This window comes from Pogoniulus pusillus, chromosome 29 (genome assembly GCF_015220805.1).
Source record: "Pogoniulus pusillus isolate bPogPus1 chromosome 29, bPogPus1.pri, whole genome shotgun sequence".
In the NCBI taxonomy this organism is placed as follows: Eukaryota; Metazoa; Chordata; class Aves; order Piciformes; family Lybiidae; genus Pogoniulus; species Pogoniulus pusillus.
Window position 1 is genome coordinate 436,156 of NC_087292.1, and position 23,094 is coordinate 459,249.

The 23,094-nt window shown below is 50.5% G+C and overlaps 1 protein-coding gene across 2 annotated transcripts in view; it reads right to left on the bottom strand.

Moving 5' to 3' along the window:
• Positions 1–23,094, bottom strand: part of NDRG3 (NDRG family member 3) — an 85,174-nt gene that overhangs the window by 13,402 nt on the left and 48,678 nt on the right. For both annotated transcript variants that reach the window (XM_064168059.1, XM_064168060.1), the window contains exons 4-5: positions 786–891; positions 24–144 (exon numbers count right to left, since the gene is read on the bottom strand). In XM_064168059.1, the coding sequence (XP_064024129.1) occupies positions 24–144; positions 786–891 (227 nt within the window). The remainder of the gene's footprint in view (positions 1–23; positions 145–785; positions 892–23,094) is intronic.

Here is a 23,094-nt window from a genome sequence, read left to right on the forward strand (position 1 = left end):
GAAGGGTCTCTCAGAGCTCTTACCCGGAGGGAAATGGGGGAGCTCCTTCCTGCTGGCCGGGTGCATCCACGTGGCACACAGCAAAGTGCTGAGTGATCTCCTGCATATCCTCAAAGTTAAAGAACGCATTGAAACAGGATTTGTCTACAACAGTTGAAAGAAGAAACGAAATGAGCCATTTCCTGCAGTTTTACTGCATTCCACCCTCCACAGTGCACACCTGCACAGCCCAACTGTCCTGCTGGCTGCCGCCGTGCCCCTCTGACTGCAAGGCAGCAGCGACCCTGGCAAAGGCACTGCCACAGCCGCAAGGCAGGCAGACAAACGGCCCTCACCCAGCGTGCCTGCCAAGGCCCTGCAGCACTTGGGCTCTCACAGCACACGCTGAGGAGCACCTGGGTGAGACCCAGCGTCCGTGTCGGGTGGAACGACGTGAGGAGAGCAGCTGAGCCAGCTGGACATGCTGCGATGCTCCTGCAGCCTCAGAAGCGACTTGCTCACCTGCCCAACCCCCAGGGCACAGATGCCTTTTGGCAGCTCTGTCACACACACAGCAACAAATCAGCTGGAGCACTGTCACAGGTGGACCTATTTCCACCTTGCTACCTTTCCAGGGTTGCTGGAATAGACAGGGACATGCCATAGGCTTTCTTCTCCTGCAGGCCTTCATCTTTTTCCCCTGGTAGGACCTGTCTCAGCTCCAGGCCAGGCCCAGTGGTCCCCACGCTCAAAAGCGCACTCCACAACCAAGCCTTGTTCAGGGTGCTGGGGGGGCAGGGGCTTACGGTTGAGGCCAATGTCATGGTATGTGAGGATGACAGGTCTGTTCCCCTTGGGTGTGCCCCGCATGGTGACATGGACCACTCCGAAAGCTGTCTCAATGTCATGTTCCTGCAGAGAGAGAAGGAGGAGCCCCTGGTATGTGTGCTGCCTGTGCTCCAGGGAACCCTGAGGGCCAGCAGCAAGGCCTCATCCATGCTTTAACGTTACTGTTGCCATCCACAGCTCATGGCTCAACACAGCCTTGTGGCCCACAGCCCTGTCAGACTCTCTCCAGCCACTGCCCAAAGCAGGTTGCAGATGTGTGAAAGGTTTGGGGTTGTGTCCTCCTGTGACCCAGGTCCTATTTCAGTGGCCTTTAGCGACGTTGCTGCACTGAAGCAGGAGATGGATGTCATGTGTCTATCTGTTTCTAGGGGTTCATGGCATCATGAATGCAGCTCCTCTGCCCCAGCCCAGCCCTCACTCCCCAGTTGGCATTCCTCTCCCTCCAACACACACCCCACAAGTCTCTTTTCAGCATGCCTCCAACCCACATCCCTAGCAGTGTCCTGTCCACTGGCAAGCTGCTTCCAGAGGACACAGTCATGCCTGAGAGGTTGGCAGCTTCCCCAGTCCCTGGGGACCATGGCCCACAGTACTCTGGAGACACAGAGCAGCAAACTCCTGGAAGAGCTGAGCCAGTGCCAAAGCAGCCAGAGCTTGTGACCCCTGGCTGCACTTCCTTCAGCATCAGAGCTCACCCAGTGGGTGAGGGCCACTAAAAGCAAGGCTCTGCCTGCTCAGCTTTAGCTCACTGATCTGTCAGGAAACAATCCAGCTGCCTTTCTGTTAGTTTTTTGCTAAGTAGGTGAATTAAGATCACAGAGAGGTCCAGCAGATGCTGGTTCTAGCTCAGAGTGCAAGAGGTGAGAGAAGAAATAACCCTGCCCTAAACATGAGGCCGTCTCATGAAGCTGCACCTCTAGAGGACCAGGGAGGGGCTTATATGCAGCAGTAGAAGGTCAACAGAGAGAAGCAGAGAAGTACAAAGCTCAAACTGTTAGAGAAGCCTAGAAAGCAGCCCAAGAACTGCTGATGGTAGCCACAGTCAGCAGCACAGAGCCTGTGCTGGGATTCCATCACAGCTCACTGCACATCTCTGCTGGGCAGAGCTGTGGCCAAGGTCTGAGAAGCAGAAACACCAACCCCTGCGCAGAGCTGTGCTGCCCTAGCAGCTCACCTGCTTCAGAGTGCCACACCCTGCATCTCTGTTTTCCAAAGCTGAGCCTCACTCTCAGCTCTGTAGTAGAGAAGGAACAGCTAAAACTCAGTCCTTGCTCTTCCACTTCCTTGGACTCTGCAGACTGCGTAAGCTGTGGCTGGGGGAGATGGAGAGGAGGTTTTCCATGTCAGCACTGGATGCTAGCACAGATACTCTCCTACCCCTTCATCAGCGATTCCAACACAGGCAACATCCACTGCTGATGGAAGCAGCTCAAGAAATCCCCTCTCACAAATCTCGGCAAGCTGCACTTCCAAACCTTTACGATGCTAAATCTGCTGACTCCTTACTCTGCCCTGCACAGTGTCAGAGCCTTAGACTCTGCAGGGACTGCTTTAGGCTTGGCAACTTTTTCACATTCCCAAGCAAAGTGGACATCCCACTCCTGAGAAACAGGTTCCCTTTTCTGCTTCCTTTGGTTAAAGCCCCCTACCACTGGAAAGGGTTTTCCCCCACATCTGATGTCTCTGTACTCCTTTTTTCAGCCACACATCATATCATGCTACCTGGAAAGAGCAGGCTGAGATTGGCCCCTAGCTTCCCTACAGCTAATTCTATGTCCAATTTTCCAGTGAATTGTATTCTCTTTGAAACTTTGCCCCATAGCTTAGGGTTTTTATCGTGACCTATGGCTGTAAAGAACAACACTGTTTTCTGATGTCACACCACTACCACACTTGGCTTCCTTCCCTGACAGATGCTCTTCTCCAAAGCAGCTCCCTCCCACACACCAAAGCCAAAGGGCAGCATGAGGCAGATGCTCGGGTCCCACAACAGTGATGGCAGCGACAGTCTCTGTGCAAGACAAAACCACTACCTTCAACTGGCCAAAAAAAGTTCTTTCATTACATCACTACTGCCCCATTGCTCTTCCAAACCCAGAACAGATAACCCAGCACAGTGGGTACCAGAGCACTCCATGGCTGTGGGGAGAACTTTGCAGGCTGCACCCTCTGGACTTGCCATACATGTTTGCTTCATGTCACAGAATGGCTCAGGCTGGAGGGGACCTCAAAGATCATTGACTTCAACCCCCCTGCCAGGGGCAGGGACACCTCTCAACTAAACTTGGTTACTCAAGGCCTCATCCAGCCTGCCCTTATACACTCCTAGGGAGGAGGCATCCACAGCCTCCTTGGGCAACCTGTTCCAAAGTCTCACTACCCTCCTACTCCTTTCTCAGCACCAGTCTCACCCTGTTCTGCCTCAGGTTCAAACCATTCCCCCTTGTCCTGTCTCTAGACAGTCCCTCAGCAGCCTTCCTGTAGGACCTCTTCAGGTACTGGAAGGCAGCTCTGAGGTCCCCCCCAGAGTCTTCTCTTTGCTAGGCTGCACACCCCCAGCTCCCTCAGCCTGTCCTCACAGCAGAGCTGCTCCAGCCCCTGGATCATCTTTGTGGCCTCTGGACTCACTCCAGCAGCTCTGTGTCCTTCATCTGCTGGAGACACCAGACACGGAGGCAGGATTGGAGGTGAGGTCTCAGCAGAGCAGAGCAGAGCAAAGGGGCAGACTCCCCTCTCCTGACCTTCTTGTCCTTCTTGTAGGTACACACTCAGCAAGGTGTCTTGCCTGTGCCAGTGACAGCACCTCCACAGGTGCTGCCCACCTGCCACGCTGCATATTGTCTCCTGCTAAGTGTCCACTGCTCCTGTGAGGGGCAGTACCAGACACTTCTCAGGCACTGGCAGGCTTTATTCCTGGTCTGTCTCTTCAAGCTGCGTTTGACACACAGCAGCAGTGGGGCTCTAACAGAGCTTTCAGGATTGCTTCCTTACAGCTGACTCCAGCTCTGGTTGTGAACACTGAGCTGGGCCACAGTGCATGGGAGCAGTGACAGCAGAAAGCAAACAGCAAAGGTGTGGCCAGAAGACAGCCAGGCTGCAATAAAGGCAGTCTGCAAAGAGATACGACAGCTTGGAAACATTCAGTGTTCACTTAGGGACTGAGGAGATTTTATCTTCTGCCCTTCTTTGTACCACGGGTAAAAAACCAACTGCAGCTGCAGCCACCCACTGCTGCCGGCCAGAGCAGGTCCAGATACGTGCCCTGTGCACGACCGACCATGGAGCCACGGCTGGGGAAGCCAGCAGCTCCCTCAGGGCACGAACGAAAGAGAGCACTGATGGAGAAGGACCAAAGGTCCAGCAGGCCTCCTTGCCTGCTTGAAGAGAAGTGGAAAGGGAAGAGAGCACGCAGGCAGTGATGCCTCCTCGGTGATACCACCTCAAACACTTGCAGCTTCCAACAGTTTCCCTTGATTTTCCCAACCTCCAACAACCTGTAGGGACTCCCCCAAAAGTAGGGGAAATCCCCAAAAGGGGCTTCCTGAACTGGAGGTGTGGTCTTCAGTACACCTTTCTCTTCAGACAACCAGACAGTTGCCTCCTTCTATCAATCATCTGGCACCTGCTCACTCCATGACCAACAAGGGCAAAGCTTATCAGCAGGCAGGGCACAGAACCCCCTTGCTCCCCACCTTGTACATAATGGCCTGTCATGAGATCCCTGGTTCTTGCTTTGAGAGATGGTGAACTGACCCCACTCCCACAGCAGCAACACAAGTGCCCTTCAGGTGCCCCTGCTGTGCTCTACACTCTCTGGCCACTCCTTGGACAGCAACTTTGTGCCATCCTGTTGTTCTCCAGCCTGCGCTGCCATGCTCTGTCCTTCCTGAGCCAAGGGCTGGCAGCATGTCAGGCACCTGCGGGTGTGGTGGATTCACAGGGCAGCACAATGAGGTGGCTGTGCTCTCTGTTCCTGATAAGCAGGAACTGATTTTGCTTTGCTGAAAGCCAGGATCCCTGAGCTGAGGTTTCCACTCATCTCTTGACATGTTCAGCCTTGTGCCCCTGGGCTGTCACCAGCCCTGAGCCTGCCCTTGTTTGTCCTACTGCAGGATGGCTTCACTGGGTGTGCAGCACATGTTATGACTACCCAGGGCAGATCAGGTTTGCCCTGGCACCACCAGATCATCTGCCCCAGATCACTGAAGCAGATTTAAGCAACACACCTCTAAGATGCTCCTCTGGTGATCTCAAGAAGCTGTGAAGATGATTGCTGAGTTTTTTTCTTTTTTGACCAATATTTCACCCATGAAAGGACCTTTTATCTGCCCACATGGCCATCTAAGTCCCTTAGGACCTTATTTTGGTAAGAGCATTGTCTTTCGGAAGTTCCACTTGGCTGCAGCAGCTGAATTGCCTTTACTTACATGACTATTGTCCGCTTCCAAGGATTCCAGCAGCTCTGCAGAGCAGGACTTCTTCCTTCACAAAGACCATGCTGACCATTGCCCAGTCTTTATTCCCTGCAGCCCTTGCCAGTTTCAATCAATCTGCTGCAGCTGGCCAGGGAATTCCCAGAAATCCTCTGGGATCTGCTTTAAAAACTGTTAAAGGTGAAGCTCTGCAGTCCCTGGGCACTGCAGCAGCTCCAACAGGGCAGCAAAAGCTCTCACCTTAACAGCTCAACTGTTTCTTCCTCAACACAGTTAGAGCTCCTGGGCTGACACATCGAGGCTTGGCAACTGGCTGTGGAGGTACAGATGTTAGAGCTCCTACAGCCTGTGCAACAGGCACTCTGCTGACTCCCTACAAGGAGCCTTCCAGCAAGGTAACCTCTGTCAGCTGCTCTGTGGCAAGCCTGAATGAAAGAAACCCACCTGAGTGTTTCCTGCTCTGGCTAGATCCTGGGTCTGTGCAGCCAGCAGCAGGCTCCAGGCTCCCTCCCATGACTGTTTCTGACTGAAACAGAACTGATTTCCCCCTCTTTTCCAAGTCAGTTCTCAATCTCTCCTTTGCTTGATTTGTTCTGTTCATAAACGCATCTTGGAGAGTTTACGAGCTCCTCCCTGCTGACTTCCCTCACCTCTCTCCTGCCTGCTGTGGCAGATGGTGGGTATTTGCTCTCTGCTTCTTTTCACAGGCTCACAGGATGTTAGGGGTCAGAAGGGACCCAAAGAGATCACCGAGTCCACGCCCCTGCCAGAGCAGGACCATACAATCTAGCTCTGGTCACACAGGAACACATCCAGACAAGCTCCAGAGAAGGAGACTCCACAGTCTCTCTTGGCAGCCTGTGCCAGGACTCTGGGACCCCTACAGTAAAGAAGATCCCCCTTGTGTTGAGCTGGAACCTCCTGTGCTGCAGCTTCCATCCATTGCTCCTTGTCCTAAACCAGCTTCTATGTTTCTGTGCAGTTCTTGTTTTGCTCTTGGAGTGCAGCCCAGTGAATGGTTTGGGCTTTTCCATTTTTTCCCAAGGATGCTGATCTGGATCATGGTTCCCATCACAGAGCAGCTCTTTGGAGGCACTGCTTTGAGCATGTTTCCTTCTCAGAATCATGTGAGCAATGGCATCTCCTCCTCGGGACTCCACAGAGGCTTGCAGCCACAACGGAGCACCAGTGCCACATCTGTCCAGCTGACACAGAGCAGCTGAAGCTCCCTGCCCTCATCAGGCATCCTAGCCTTGTAGCTTCTCCAGCCACTGTTTTGAGCATTCAGTCAGACAGTTACAGATAAAACCTCCATTTCACAGGCTCACAGGATGCAGGGGTTGGAAGGGATCCAAAGAGGTCATCAAGTCCAATCCCCCTACCAGAACAGAACCATACAACCTAGCTCAGGTCACACAGGAGCACATCCAGACAGGCCTTGCAAGGCTCCAGAGAAGGAGATTCCACAACCTCTCTGGGGAGCCTGTTCCAGTTGGGACTGGGACTTCACTGTGAGTGAGACCTGAGTTATTCACCAACATTAGCTGTGGCCAGATCAGAACCACAAACTTGCACTCACCCCCTCCTCTACACTGTATCTAGCTATTAATGTTCTATTGTCCGTGTCCACCATGAGGGATCTCAACTTCCTTCTGGGATCTCAGCCAAGAACACAACCACCAGGGGTAGGAACAGAACAAAACTAAGATTTTGGGTGTAACCTGTTACAGTCAGGCTGACTTGCTATGAAGTGCCATCAGTGAGAGTGCTTCTCTCATCACTCTGCCCTATGGCAAACTGTAAGCAGGAGGGGAGGGCTGGGTTCACTGCCCCACGGCATCAGGAGACCAAAGCAGGTGACCCTGCAGCCAGAGGAGGTCCCCTCTGGGTGGAAGGTCAGCACTGTGAGTGCTCACAGAGTGCAGAGGCACCCTGTGGCCTTGGCTGGACTGCTAAGATGCTCTTTTGGGTAGGGGGTGGGCAGACCATTAACCAGAGAAAGGTCACCAATGCTAGTGCCCACTTCAGAAAGCCCTTGACTTCTGCTGTGTGTCTTATGGCCCCAACTCCTGAGAACTGCTGCTCTTAGTCAGAGAGCCCTACCCTTTACAGAAGCAAATGCGTGTGAAGCAGGAAGGCTCAGGCACCAGAACGTGATGAGACACAACCCAACAGCAGCTTTAAAACACTGAAGACAAGCAGAGACTGCTGAGAAGTGTTCCTGGCTGGTGGGTTACAGGAGATCCAGCCAGACTGGGATGTTATTCCATTTGGCCTCAGCATCCCCGAATGCTTAAGCTGAGCAGGAAAACACACAGCCAACTATGACTGCCAAAGCCTCAATTTACTGTGGGACTGACTATGGAACAAGTGGGCACATGCCCAGGTGGCAGAAGGTTCAATTGGGGGGAACCATCTCTGACTGCCATCCCCTGCCTCTGGCCAGAAAGGGAAGCAGTGCCAGTGCCATTGACAGGGGTCGTACTGAGAAAAGCCACCTATGAGGGAAGAATGAGACTCCCCCAGCAGCTCCAGTGGTGCGTGTGCCTTGAGCTCCAGAGACTCCTAGGCAGCACATAGAGGTACCCAGGTGCTGGCTGCAGCAGTCTCAATTCCAGCTCCAAGTCAGTGTGATCCAGAATTTAATGTCAGAAGTCATTAAAATCTGAAGTAAACCATTTGTTTCACAGTGGGAAAGGTCAATGAGAACACATACTACCAGTGTTCTGCACTACTCATTTAGTAAGCTGCTTTTCTGGCAGTACCAGAGGAGTTTTAGGCCCAGTACAAAGTTGCTCAAAGCACAAAATTAATTCCCTGGAAAAACTGAGAACTGATTTTATTTGTAGACCAACAACAGACACCTGTGAAATCCCTTCATTTTATGACTTTTGTATTCAGATCTGGCAGAACACCGAGCAGCAAGGCAGGTGTCTGCCACAGCCCCCTCAGGCTTGCTGAATGTCTGCTCCTAGCAAAGGGCTACAAACACCCTACAAAAGCTTTCAGCTTAAGGACACTCAGGTCCTGGTTCACCCAAGGCAAATAGTGCTGCCATTGCTGCTTTGCTGTGAGGTGGAGGAGAGGCAGATGACTCAGGTCAGGCTTCCTCCTTCCCCAGTGATACTGCAGCTACAGCTGTTGTTTACTTTACGTGATCTGTGCCAGCCTTGGCACAGGTGGGAACCACTGCAGCATGCTTCTGAGGCAACATCCCAGCCATTAACCACGGGCAGATGAAAGCAGAGATTCCATTGTCCGCTCTTTGCAACAGCTGCCCTCAAGTTTCTAACCATCACTGCCGCACCACCACACACTGCGCCTGTAAGCCGAGAGAAGAACACAGCTACACCCTAAAGCAGGGCGCCCTCAAACTACGCCCCCCAGGGCGCTCAGTCCGCCCGCCGGTGTTTACAGAACCCCCCCGCACCCCCGACAGGGGCTGGGGGAACCAAGCAGCCACTGCCTGCCCCTTAATCCGCGCCGGCCTCCGCCGCCCCCAGCGCCGCCGGGACTGGGCTGGATCCAGAGCCTCGTCCTCGACCTGCCCCCACCACCGGCGCCTCTCGGCTGCACCCCGCACCGCCCCGGCCGCCGCCTCCCGCCTCTCACTGGCACTCGGCGAAAGCAATGATGTTCGTGATTCTGCACAACTGCTCATGTTCATCCGTGGGACAAATGATTCTTTTGAAGTCACAGAGGCGCTTGCTACACTGAAAAGCATCAAAGGAACAAGTACAGGAGAGGATATCTACGAGAAAGTTTGCCAAACTCTGAATGATTTGGAGCTGGACTGGGGTAAATTATTCAGTGTGACAGCTGATGGTGCTCCTAGCATGGTGGGGCCCATGGAAGGAGTGGCTGCAGCATTAACAAAGAGCAGCCTTACTAATTTCTGTGCATCTCTCCCCTCAGAGACATATCATAATCTCAGGAACCATGCACTCAAAATTGCAGCCATCTTTGGCAGCATCTCTGTCTGTGAGCAGACTTTTTCCCAAATGAAATATCTGAAATCTCCAGTCAGATCCAGACTAACTGATGAACACTTGCACCACTTACTACGACTAGCAGTGCCAACTGTGGAACCTAACATTGACCATCTCATTAGCCAAAAGCAGGCCCATAGTTCACACTGAAATATTATTTGGTTGTGTTGATTACAATTGTTCTTCATTTTAAATATTGCATTCTTCTCCCTGTTTTTTGTGCACTACTACAAAAAAAGTATGTGCAATGTGCATAGGAATTCGTTCATTCTTTTCCAAGCTATAGTCTGGCCCCTGACAGTGTCTGAGGGACAGTTGAACTGGCCCCCTGTTTAAAATGTTTGAGGATCCTGCCCTGAAGCATCAGCACCTGGTAACTCCTCCCATCACATCAGCCCCACCTTAACGCAGTTGGTTAAGTGCTCCCCACCTCCTCTCTGTGCAAAGCTATTTTGGAAACAGTGGAGCTGAAGGAGCCGCTGCGTGGGAGGCAAACCTAAATCAGAATTAAAGCAACATCTTGAACTCAATTATTCATTTCCACACAGAGCAGAAATTTATTAATAGAAAACTCGACATGATCTATGCAAGCAGCCAATGGTTTCTAGTACTTTGTGTAATTGGATTAAGTCTTAAATTAGAGAAATACTTGCAGCAGCTGGAGGTACACAATCTGGTTACACAAAAGCATCAAGAGACAAAGGTGCTGCTGGGCTACTCCCAGGCTACTGCTTATATATGAACAAGTGTGTTCCAGTTCAAAGGCACTTGGTAGTGTTGGACAGACCCAGTAACTACTTGTAACCCCTTCAATGCCCTGTGCCAGCCCCAAGAGAAAAGGCAAGAGAACAGATACTGCTTCTGCAGTCTAATGGATACAACAAGATTGCACCTGGCAGGCTGGGTTTGTGCTCACAAACCATCAGCTCCTACAACCACACAATATTGAGAGAGACAAGTAATTAATGGCTGTATCTGCATGACGGAGATGAAGCAAGATGCTCTTCATCTCCTGCCCTGCCCATGTGTTACAAGAAGCGGCTGACGCTGGAGTTTTCTTGAGCTCCAGATCAAGTATGCCAGGTCAGAGCGAGGCACCGAGCACAGACGCAGCAATATGTAGTGCCTTGTACTCCTGCTCTGAGGGGAAATTCTCCTTCCCCAGCTAAAGCAGGACATTTGGCCTGCCTACATCAGCTGATTCAGGTTCAGGTGGTTCAAACCCCTTGCAGATCAGCTCTCATCTGCCCAAGCCTGGCAGCAGGTTAATTCTTTCCTGCACACTGCACCACTTGTTTGAGTCAGTAGAGTATCAGGCTTCAAACAGAGCAGGCTGGTGCCTCAAGTGCTCCTCCTGTCCCTGGACATTAGGCTCAGGGTGCCACAACCTGCAGAGACACAGCCTTTGTAAACCTGGATCCTACAGAAAGAAGATCTTAATCTTCTGAAAATATTTGTGGCTGACAGATCTCAGATCACCTTAACTCTTAAAGGCAACCTGGAAAAAGGCCAAAGCCAAACTACTTCTCAGTGTCCTGCTGAAGACCACGAAGATCTTAAAACCTCCCAGAGAGAAGACACGGTCACGTTCCCTGCCTCCAAACCTTCAATGTCTCTGGGAACTGGAGCTGAGCCTAGCTGCACTGAGTTGTAACTGGCACTGCACTGACTAGCTGCTCTGCAATGCCTCTGATGGGTGCTGTGTCAGGGATGGGAATAGCTCAGTCGCTGTCAGTGGAAACCACCACTGACTCTTCTAAAGGCTGGAAGGAGGCAAATGCCTTCCTCTAAGGCACAGACATTGCTTTGCTGTGAAAATTTGCTGTCAGGAACAAAAAAAGCACAGGAACTTCAAATCTGCATAACCAGCCTCTTCAGCACACTGTTGTCACAAGCATACAGAAAGCAAAAGCGATGCTGCAACAACTCCCGTGGAAGAGTTGTGTTCACACCTTGAAAACCAAAAGTCATGCTTCAGTCCGAGGCCAGCTAGCAAAGCCTTCCCACAAGCATGCACTGCAGCTTTACACAAGCAGTTTTCAGGTGGAAGGTTAGTGATGGGAAGAATCAGAGGGAGAGCTTCCCAAGAAAAAGAACAGTGAAAAAACTTTCCAAAATAAAATCCCATGTTCATGATTTCCAGCTTTGCAGCACTTCCTGCTGTGATGCCAGCACTTGAGTGGAAGGCTTCAGTGGAACACTAGACTGAGTGCAGCTCCTAATTTAGCAGGCATTAAAAAAACGCTTTCTAGATCAAAACATCTTCTGTGTTGTAATTAATTTCACTCCAGCACTTTGAAAGAGAGAACAAAAGAACCCACTGTCCAGCTCAGAAGAACAGTAGTCCTCAATATCCCAGACAAAAGGTTTCAGTGCTGCTGGGAAGAGCTCCTGTTACAGATACAGGGGAAGCAAACCCCTTCTCAAATGTGCTAAGGTTTCGTGTTTCACTACAATAAACAGAAGATGTTTAAACCACCTTGCATTCAGTGCCACTGTGCACTCACAAGCTGGCCTGACCGATTCCTTAAAGAGTGAAGGCTTTCCACTCATGTCCATGACAGCAGCAAATACCCACGGTGGGATCTCCTCTCAGCAGCAGAATGCCATCACCTCCTGCACTGCAGGCAAGAAGCAAGCAAAGAGCCCGGGCCAGGAGAAGCAAACTGCTGCAAATGCAGACTGAAAAGCTTCTAAAAATGTCTCAGGGGAAGAACTCCACAGATGCACCAGTAACACATGGGCTTGCTAAAATGTTCTACTTGCAGTGGAAAAGCAGCAAAAACGTCCTCCTTGAGGTCTGCGGTTAACCCTTCCAGGCTGTGCTGGGCTTCCCTCAGGCACAGGAAGCAGCGAGCAGCTCTGCAGTGCAGACTGTTGCACAGGGAGGCTTCTACTCCTCTCCTGCCTGGGTCATGCAAGTCTTTTCTGTTTCAGCTGAACTCTACATGTCCTGCACTTACTTAGTCTCATCTCTTCCACACCCTGTAAGCCTTCTGCAAATACTCTGCCAAATCCCAGACCCATCTCCATGCCCAGGTCCTCTTCTGCATGCTGTGCTGTCCCTCTGAGCAGGTGGAAGGCAGCAGAGGGGAACTACTCGCAGCAGATCAGACTGAAGCAGGACACAGACTTACAGCTACAGCAGAATGCTCCTTCAGTGGCATTTAAAACAAATAACCTGGGAAAAGGGGAGATGTTTAAGGCCAGCACAGAACTCCTACTTCTCAGAGCAGCTAAGCTGGGCTGCAGATGATTAAGTACAGCTCTGTCAGCTGTGTAGGTCACCACACCATCTGTCCATCAGCAATGCAGACCGTTTAATCCACCATCTGCCTGGGAACATTAGAAGAAGCCAGGCCTAGATTTGATTAGGGTTGGTATAGCTTTCAAGTGAAATGTAGGTCTCAGATTTAGGTTAATACATTTTATTTCTGACAATAACCCAGATCCATATTGATCAAGACCTCTAAGCCCCCTGCTAGCTCTCCTCTTGATCTCCACTGCAAATGGTTATCAGATTATGGAGGGCTGTTTTAACTGATGCCCAGGCAGTCTGTTCTGCCAGGGTTAACTGTGGTTGCTTGTAGATGAAGAGTTTAAGAAAACCAGAACACCTGTATCTGAAAGTCAGCAACATGAGGGAAGCTAAAAGCTTTCTCACACCACATTCACCCACACAATGCCTGCTCTGTGGACTCGGCCCAGACCTGATCCTGCAAATTATTCACAACTAGAACGCATGGGGCAATCAGTCAAACTGCACAATGACACAACCCATTTTCCCCAAACAAAAGGTTTTACAGACCATAATGACTGCTGCCTTGGGAAGTGACTGCAGAGCAAAGAGCTGGCCTAACTCATGCACCTGGCACTACACAGCTTGGGGAGCCAGAGACAGCACTAAGGACATGCTGGTGAGCTGATGTACAGGGTTAACCCTCCAGGGGGACTAACCTTGCACCTGACCCTAGGTGGTCTTGACCCATCCCCAGGGGTGGGTCTGAACACTACCAGGTTATGCATGGTTAGCTCACTGACCCTTCCTGTCTAAAGAGCCATAAAAGCAGGGGGACCTCCTGTTCTCTCTCTGTGCTCCCTGCCTCCCAGGATCACTATCCTGTTCCTGGTTGTCCTGGAGTCCTGTATACCCCAAAATTCCTCTCCCTCTGTGGTTTGCATGGGAGAGGAAAGGCGCGCACAGACCTGTTCCCCCCCTGCCCTGCAGGCGTGAAGGGGGGCAGCACGAGGGGTGTCCAGTGCCGATGCCCGCGCTGGGATCGGGCTGGGATTGGCTGTGCTCTGTGCGCCCAGGCAGTGCTAACTCTGCTCTCTGGCTAGGGAGAGTATAAACATTGGGGGACTTCCCACCTTGGGGTGCCTGCCTTAGAGTGCACCCCCCATCCCCCGGATAGTTCCTGCAGAAAGAGTCCCCTGGCACTCCGAGGGACAAGCTCCTGAGGAACAAGACCAACCCTGCTTTGGACGGCTTCCCACCGTAAGCACCCCCTTTATGCAGGCTTGATAGGCCTTGACCAGCCTTGGAGCTCCTTTGAAAGAGGGCGAGGGGACAAGCATCTGGAGTGCCCTTCCTTTCAGCCAGCCTGAGTCACCTGTGAGTAAACCTTTGCCTCAGCCTGATTAATAGTGGGGGATGCTATGTTTAGTAGTTTAGCCTTTTCCAACTTCTGACTTCCAGAATAGTCAAATTTACCTATGGTATCCTTGTAGATCTTCTCAATCTGACTGGCAAGAGACAGAGAAGGTGAATCCAGCCAATATGCTGAGGTGAAAGCCATCCAGCTGGCCCTGGACATTGCAGAGCGAGAGCAGTGGCCAATGCTATACATCTACACTGACTCATGGATGGTAGCAAATGCCTTATGGGGGTGGCTGAAGAAGTGGAAGAGAAATGATTGGCACAGAAAGGGGAAGCCTATTTGGGCTGCTGATCTCTGGCAAGACATTTCTGCACGTCTGGACAAACTGCCAGTTAAGATCAGACACATCAGTGCTCACATCCCAAAGAGCAGAGCTACTGAAGAACAACAGCATAACCACCAAGCTGATTTGGCTGCCCACATCTCCCAGATTGACCTGGACTGGAATCACAAAGGTGAACTGTTCTTAGCTCAGTGGGCACATGACTCTTCTGGCCACCAAGGAAGAGATGCCACATACCAATGGGCCCGAGATAGGTCCGTGGACATACCCATGGAGGCCATAGCCCAGGTTATCCATGGCTGTGACATCTGTGCCACCATAAAGCAAGCCAAGCGCATGAAGCCTTTGTGGTACCGGGGACGGTGGTCAAAGTACAGGTATGGGGAGGCCTGGCAGATGGATTACATCACTCTGCCTCGGTCTCGCAGTGGCAAGCAGTATGTGTTAACCATGGTGGAGGGAAGCACGGGGTGGCTGGAAACCTACCCAGTACCTCATGCTACTGCCCGTAACACCATTCTGGGCCTGCAGAGCCACATCCTGTGGAGACACGGTACCCCAGAGAGAACAGAGTCAGACAATGGGACCCATTTCAAGAACCACCTTGTAAGCAACTGGGCAAAAGAGCATGGGATAGAATGGGTTTAGCACATCCCATACTACCCACAGGCTGCAGGAAAGATTGAGCATCACAATGGCCTGCTGAAAACCACCCTGAAGGCTATGGGAGGTGGAGCTTTCAAACACTGGGAGAGACACCTTGCAGAAGCTACTTGGCTGGTGAACAGCAGGGGATCAGTCACCAGAGCTGGTCCTGCTCAGTCTGCCCTACTGCCCATAGTTGAGGGAGATGGAGTTCCTGTAGTCTGCAAAAGGAATCTACTGCGGAAACTGTGTGGGTTGCTCCTGCTCCTGGGGGCAAACCTATCAAAGGAGTGGTATCTGCAGAGGGTCCTGGTCACACATACTGGGTAACGCTTGAAACAGGTACTATCGAGTGCGTCCCTCAGAGAAACCTCAGTCTAGCTGAAAAGGTCTAAACCTCAGAGTTGGTTCCATGTAATCTTGTATCATAGTTGTATCACAGTTGTGTAACAATTGTATTATAGTTTATGAGTGGTTATAAGTTGTTTTTCTAGTTACACCCTCACCACAACACATCCAACAGAATCCACACCACAGCAGCATCAATCCAGAGGAATCCTACAGCATCACATCACAACACAGCGTCCAACAGAACCTACACCTCACCAGCAGCGATCCAGAGGAGTTCAACATCACCACAACGAGGCGTTCAACAGAACCCTGCACCTGATTCTTCACTGATGCCCTGCAGTGAAAGGCTGTTCCTGATGTTTCCTTCCAGAGGGAAAAGACTTTTTCCACAGTTTCCACAAGAACTGTCTCTGTTTCCCTGATTCTTCTTCCAGGTTCCTGTCCTGCTCACACCTCACCTCACCAACCTGCACCGGAGAAGCACATCGCCTTGGGATACAGCCGGGGACCAAGAAGGACTTAGTAATAACAACGGGCAGAGTTTGGCAGGAGTCCCAGGAGTTCAGCCCAAAATCAGAATGTTCCTAGCAACAATGATAACACATCAGGGTTGGCAGGCATCCCAGGAGGACAGGCAAATAATCCCACTAATGCTAATAACACCAGCTCAGCCAGTTCGAATTCCCAGCCAGCAGACCAGAATCAGAGCCCTGCTAAAAGTAAGGCAGATTTGAACTCACAAGCTCCAGGTCAGACCCCCAATAATTCAAACCCTCCAGCAGACACGTCAAAGTCTGTTGCTGCTCAGACTCTTCTGGCACCTGCTAAGGCAAAAGCTAAGACAAAGTGTGGTTCACAGGAGGATGTAAGATAGGGGACCTCTGGTGATCAGCAAGAGGAGGAAGAGGAGATAGTTAGTCTGCGAGACCTTGCAAATGTGCTGAGACATCAATACTCAAATGAGAAGAGTGCTGTGAGGTTAGCTGCCAAGAGAGAGGATGGTTCCAATGAGTTTAAGAGTGCTATGAGGAAGGTTCTGTTTGGCCAGGGACAACCAGATCAACAGGAGGAAGAGGAGGAAGATGACATCCAGGACTCCAAGGATCCTCTCAGAGAAGTCAGGGAAGTTAGAAAGGAATACTGAGGGGAATCGGGTGAGCCAATCCTAAGCTGGTTAGTGAGATGCTGTGGCATTGGTGCTAATGCCCTGCAGGTAGGAGACAAGTCTGCCAAGCAGCTGGGACCACTCACTAAGGAGAGTGGAGTGGACAAGTACCTGGCAAGTCCTCTTGGTAGGGTTAGCTTGTGGACACGCCTTCTGCTGGCTGTGGCTATGAGATATCCTTCCCGAGATGATTTGCCATGGGCTGCCAAGAAGTGGAACACCATTGAGCAGGAAATTAAGCTTCTGAAGGAGTTTGCTGTGAAGGAAGTGCTTTATGCAGATCATGGCACACATGAGCCTGATGACATTCCTCTTGGAACGGGTCTCATGAAGAAGCTTATTAAGCTTGCTCCTTCATCCTATGCTAACATCTTGGTGTGAGAGTCTGATCCTCTCTCTTGTTAATCAACAAAGATAAAGATTGCATCGTCCCTCCTTAATCAATGAAGATTGCATCATCTCTCCTTAATCTTATTACTTCTGGGACTCAGACTCGGTGCTTGGCCCAAAAGCTCAGAGATGCAAATCAACAGACAATACCTTTGAAACTCCTAGACCTCACCCTGGCTGGACTGCCCAGGAAGCCTCCACCTTATCTCAGCTGCCCCCAAGGGCTGTGTATGCAGGGTGTGGACAGGTGTAGCCGAGAGAGGGCGGAGGCCCTCCCCCCGGCGACGCCGGACCCCTGCGAATGTGTGAGAATGCACAGGAAGATGCCCTGGGGGGGCTGCAGCTGGACACTGAGCAGAAAACTGTATAAAAAGGCAGGAGAAAGGCCTGCCAAAGTGTGGCATCCCCACCAGACCAAGGGTGGTATCCCCACCAGTGGTATTCCCACCACACCACCAGTGGCATCACCAGCAGACAGAGTGTGGCCTTCCCAGCGGACCACCATTCCCACCGGACCAAGAGTGGCACCTCCATCGGACAGAGAGCGACATTCCCACCGGACCACCGAGGGCAGACCATCATCAGACCATCAGAACTGCACACCGCCTGAAGAACCTCTGACGAACTCTGCAGAAGATCATCCCTGGGCCACGCACCCGTTTCTCTCTCTCCCCTTCATCTGCGGCTGAGGGTAATATGATCACAGCCTTTTTCCCTTCCCTGCTCCTTCTTCTCTTCTCCATCGATCTCTTTATCTTTCTCACTCCCCCTTCTCCCCTCTCTCCCTCTGTTCTGATCTTTCTCTCTCCCCCTTCTCCCCTCTCTCCCTCCGTTTTGCCCAACCTTATCCTTTAATAAACAGTTTCATGGTGATATATGGTCTCGTTTGCACCTTAATTTCACAACACGGAATCCATAAGAACTGGTCTAGCTCCTCTGGACAGAGATACTGTTAATCTCTGCTCCTCCGGACCTTGACACTTGGCCAGCAAGTTTCTATCAAGGAGTGATAATGGAAGGTCTGTCACTGTTGGTGAGTTCACTGACCAGCTCAGGCAGGTAGAGGACAGCTTGGCACATTCTGGCCTAGTCTCTGCCATACAAACTATGACCACAGAAATTAAAGATACCATGAAAGAACTGAAGGAGGATCTTAAAACCTCAATTTCCAATCTGGTAAAGGATACCATTCCTGCATCATCTGAATGGGTGCATGTTTCTGCCATCAGGAACAGATGCCCACCTCCTGCAAGGCAATTCCAGCCCAGGAGGAGACAAATTCCACCCAGACATCAGCAATCACCTGCGTCACTGTGGATACTTCTGCGTGACACATACGGGGAGAACATGAACAAGTGAGATGGTAAACCTACTTCAGCTCTTTCAAAGAGAGTCAGGGAACTGCAGAGTGGCAGAAACAGAGGCAGCTGTGCCAGAAAAGTAGCTGTCACTTCTTCAGCTCCCCAGAGTAACTGCAATTGTTCCAACAGTTGCAATTCCTCTCACAACACCACCAATCACTGTGTACACCCCACATGCCATGTTCAGCATTAGGGGTGCCCTGCCTCCAGCCAGGAGGAGGAAAGGGATAGTGGAGAGAACTGAATCTATTGGAATGTATTCATTAGGTGGCCTGGCAGTTCAAAAGTTCAGAAATACAGGGCTGCAGTTGACACAGGAGCTCAGTGTACTTTGTTGCCATCCAATTGCAAAGGGACAGAGTCCATATCTATTTTTGGAATCACTGGTGGATCTCAAGAGTTAACTAAGATACAGGCTGAGATCAGTTTAACTGGTAAAGAGTGGAAGAAACATACTACTGTAACTGGTCCTGATGCACCTTGCATTCTGGGAATTGACTTTTTGAGACAAGGTTGTTTCAAAGATCCTAAGGGTCACAAATGGGCTTTTGGAATAGCATCTGTAGAGACTGAGGATGGTAAATTGAAATTGTCCATTAGACCTGAACTTTCTGATGAATCTGCAGTTGTGGGACATCATGACATAGAGGATCTGGAAGTGCCAACTGCTACTCAAACTGTGCACCACAGGCAGTACAGAACTAATCGTGACTCTTTGTTGCCCATTCATCAGCTGATTCATCAACTGGAGAGTCAGGCTGTCATGGAGAAAGCTCATTCACCTTTCACCAGTGCCATCTGGCCTGTGTGTAAACCTAACGGCGATTGGAGACTGACAGTTGATTTTTGTGCCCTCAGTGAGGTGACGCCACCCATGAGTGCAGCTGTGCCAGACATGCTGGAGCTCCAGTACGAGCTAGAATCGAAGGAGGCTAAATGGTATGCAACCATAGACATTGCTAATGCTTTCTTCTGTATTCCCATAGCAAAGGAGTGCAGGCCTCAGTTTGCATTCGCCTGGAGAGGAATCCAGTACCAGTTCAACTCTTTGCCTCAGGGGTGGAAACACAGCTCAACCATCTGTCATTCAGTCATCCACAATGCATTGGAGAAAGGTAAAGCTCCAGAGCACATCCAATTCATCGACGACATCATTGTGTGGGGCAAACTGCTGAGGAAGTCTTCAAGAAAGGTAACAAAATCATTGACATTCTGTTGCAAGCAGTTTTGCCATTAAGAGAGACAAGGTCAAAGGACCTGCCAGAGAAATTCAGTTTCTGGGAGTGCGGTGGCAGGATGGTCGCCGTCACATTCCTCAGGATGTGATCAACAAAGTCTCCACCATGGCAGTTCCCACCAGTAAGAAGGACACTCTCTCTTTCTTGGTGTGGTGGGATTTTGGAGACTACACATTCCTGGTTTCAGTCAGATTGTCAAACCTCTGCACAATGTGACTCATAAGAGAAACAATTTCGAGTGGGGACCTGACCAACAAGCAGCCTTTGATCAGATCAAGCGAGAAGTAGTCCATGCAGTGGGCTTGGGACCTGTGCGATCTGGTCCAGACATTAAAAACATTCTGCACACGGCTGCCAGTGACAATGTCCAACTTGGAGCCTTTGGCAGAGAGCTCCAAATGAGACACGTGGTCGTCCACTTGGTTTCTGGGGACATGCCTACAGAGGTTCAGAGACAAACTACACCACAACAGAGAAAGAGATATTAGCAGCCTATGAAGGAGTGAAAGCAGCTTCTGAAGTGATTGGAACTGAGTCACAATTGCTTTTAGCTCCTAGACTGCCAGTTCTCAACTGGATGTTCAAAGGCAAAGGTTCATCACCACATCATGCCACAGATGCAACCTGGTCTAAATGGATGGCTTTGATAACCCAATGAGCACGAATGGGTAATCTTGATCGACCTGGTCTGGTGGAGGTGATCACCAACTGGCCGGAAGGCACAGACTGTTCCAAACCTCCAGAGGAGAAAATAACTCATGCTGAGGAAGCTCCTCCCTATGGTGATCTCTCTGATCAGGAAAAGAACTATGCTTTGTTCACAGATGGTTCCTGTCATCTTGTTGGGAACAAGCGAAGATGGAAGTCAGCAGTGTGGAGTCCAACCAGGAGAGTTACGGAAGCGAGAGATGGAGAAGGAGAATCCAGTCAGTTCGCTGAGGTAAAAGCTGTCCAACTTGCTCTTGATGTGGCTGAACGTGAGAATTGGCCTATCCTTTACCTCTACACCGACTCATTGCTGGTAGCCAATGCTCTATGGGGTTGGCTGAAGGACTGGAAGAAGAATGGTTGGCAGAGGAAAGGAAAGCCTATTTGGTGTGCTGATCTATGGCAGGACATTGATGCACAACTGGAGAGAACTCCAGTGAAGGTGCGGCACGTAGACGCACACATGCCTAAGAGCAGAGCCACTGAGGAACACCAACACAACCAGCAGGCAGACCAAGCTGCTAAGATTGCTCAAGTTGATGCCAACTCTGATCTTGACCTTGACTGGAAACACTGAGGTGAACTGTTCCTAGCTCGGTGGGCCCATGACTCATCTGGACATCAAGGCAGAGATGGAACATACCGATGGGCTCGCGATAGGTCAATTGACTTGTCCATGGATGCTATCACCCAAGTAATCCATGACTGTGACATCTGTGCTGCTATTAAGCAGGCTAAGCGAATCAAGCCCTTATGGTATGGTGAGAGATGGTCAAAGTACAAGTATGGTGAAGCCTGGCAGATTGACTACATCACTTTACCTCGATCTCGTTCTGGCAAGCAGTATGTGCTGACGATGGTAGAGGCCAGAGTAGAGGTTGGAAACCTATCCAGTTCCACATGCAACTGCACCTAACACCATTGTTGGCTTGGAGAGACAGATCTTGTGGAGACATGGAACTCCAGAGAGAATCGAGTCAGACAATGGCACTCATTTCAAGAACAATCTTGTGACCAACTGGGCCAAAGACGCCGGTATTGAATGGATCTATCACATACCCTACTATGCACCAGCTTCAGGGAAGATTGAACGCTACAATGGTTTGCTGAAAACCACCCTAAAAGCCATGGGGGGTGGAACTCTGAAAAACTGGGACAAACATTTAGCACAAGCTACTGGTTGGCGAATAGTAGAGGTTCAGTAAACAGAGCAGGACCTGCACAATCAGATTTGGTCCAAACAGTAGATGGTGATAAAGTTCTTGTTGTACATGAAAAGAATCTGTTAGGGAGAACTGTTTTTATTTTCTCCTTCGGGCGAAGGGAAACCTGTCTGAGGGGTGGTGTCTGCTGAAGGTCCTGGTCATACATACTGGGTAATGCAGGAGAATGGTGAAATTCAGTGTATTCCACAGAGAAATCTAACCTTACCTGAAAGAGTTTAAATTCAGAGTGTAAAACACAAGCTGTTAGGAGTTTTCTGTTCTAGGTAACATCGGTGCCCAACACTGAGAGAATCTACGATAGAATCTACAGTATGTGAGCACGAACCCAATGTCACCTGGGAGTCCCTGTTCTGAGCTTTTGAATCACCTACATCTGATTGAAGTGTGAACTGAACTTGTATATATTGTTTTAGTGTAAATATTGGTTTAGATGAGATTGGATAATTCTCAGCGATACTCTGAGCGAAGTAGACAGGGGTGGATTGTGCTAGCTTGAAGCAAGCTAGAATGTTTTGGTGAAAAAGAACTAGATAATGGGCAGTGAAAAGGAAAACAATTGTGTCTCCTTCCCTCCTCAGTCTTGCTGAGAGTTCTGGGAAGAATAAGGAAAACATTTGATAACATTCTCCATTTTGTCTTTCATTCTGCCTTTGCCTTCAGACCTAGTCACATCTCCTTAACCCCACTGCCACTAACCTTCCTTCTTAACCTCTTGGCTGCACCTCTATTCTTCCTGGGAACTGGGGTAAGGTTGAGAGGGGCCAGTGAAGGTGTTGGGGTGGTTTGAGAGCCCCTCCTGGGGACTCAGGTTTCTGGGAGGGGAGCTGTGCTTCTGTATTGTTTATCCTTTGTATATTTCTGTATATAATTGTATATATTGTAAATATCTGCTTGTATATTTGCTGCTGTAAAATAAATAGCTTCATTTATATCCCTGGAGTCCCTTCTGAGTTAGCTGGGGCAATTACAAAAGTGTGGGGGGATGGGTTAATGCCCAAACCATCACAGAACTCTTAGTACATGGACACATTTTCCTATCTTTGGAAAAGGAGACTGTTTGCAGGAGGTGGAAATGGTCTAACCAAGGGGTGGAACGTACAGGGTTAACCCTCCAGGGAGAGTAACCTTGAACCTGACCCTAGGTGGTCTTGACCCCTCCCCAGGGGTGGATCTGGACACCACCAGGTGATGGTTAGCTCACTGCCAGGCAAGGTCATGGAACAGGTCATCTTGGGTGCCATCACAAAGCACCTACAGGATAGCCAAGGGATCAGGCCCAGCCAGCATGGGTTTAGGAAGGGCAGGTCCTGCCTCACCAACCTGATCTCCTTTTATGATCAGGTTACCCGCCTGGTGAATGTGGGGAAGGCTGTGGATGTAGTCTACTTGGACTTCAGCAAAGCCTTTGACACTGTCTGCCACAAGAAGCTCCTAGCCAAGCTGGCAGCTCATGGTTTGGACAGATTCACTCTGTGCTGGATCAAGAACTGGCTGGATGGCAGAGCTCAGAGAGTGGTGGTGAATGGTGCCACGTCCAGTTGGCAGCCAGTCACAAGTGGTGTTCCCCAAGGATCAGTGCTGGGCCCAGTCCTGTTCAATATCTTTATTGATGATCTGGACGAGGGCATTGAGTCCAGCATCAGTAAGTTTGCAGATGACACCAAGCTAGGAGCAGGTGTTGATCTGTTGGAAGGTAGGAGAGCCCTGCAGAGGGACCTGGACAGGCTGGATGGGTGGGCAGAGGCCAATGGGATGAGATTTAACAAGGCCAAGGGCAGGGTTTTGCACTTCGGCCACAATAACCCCAAGCAGCGCT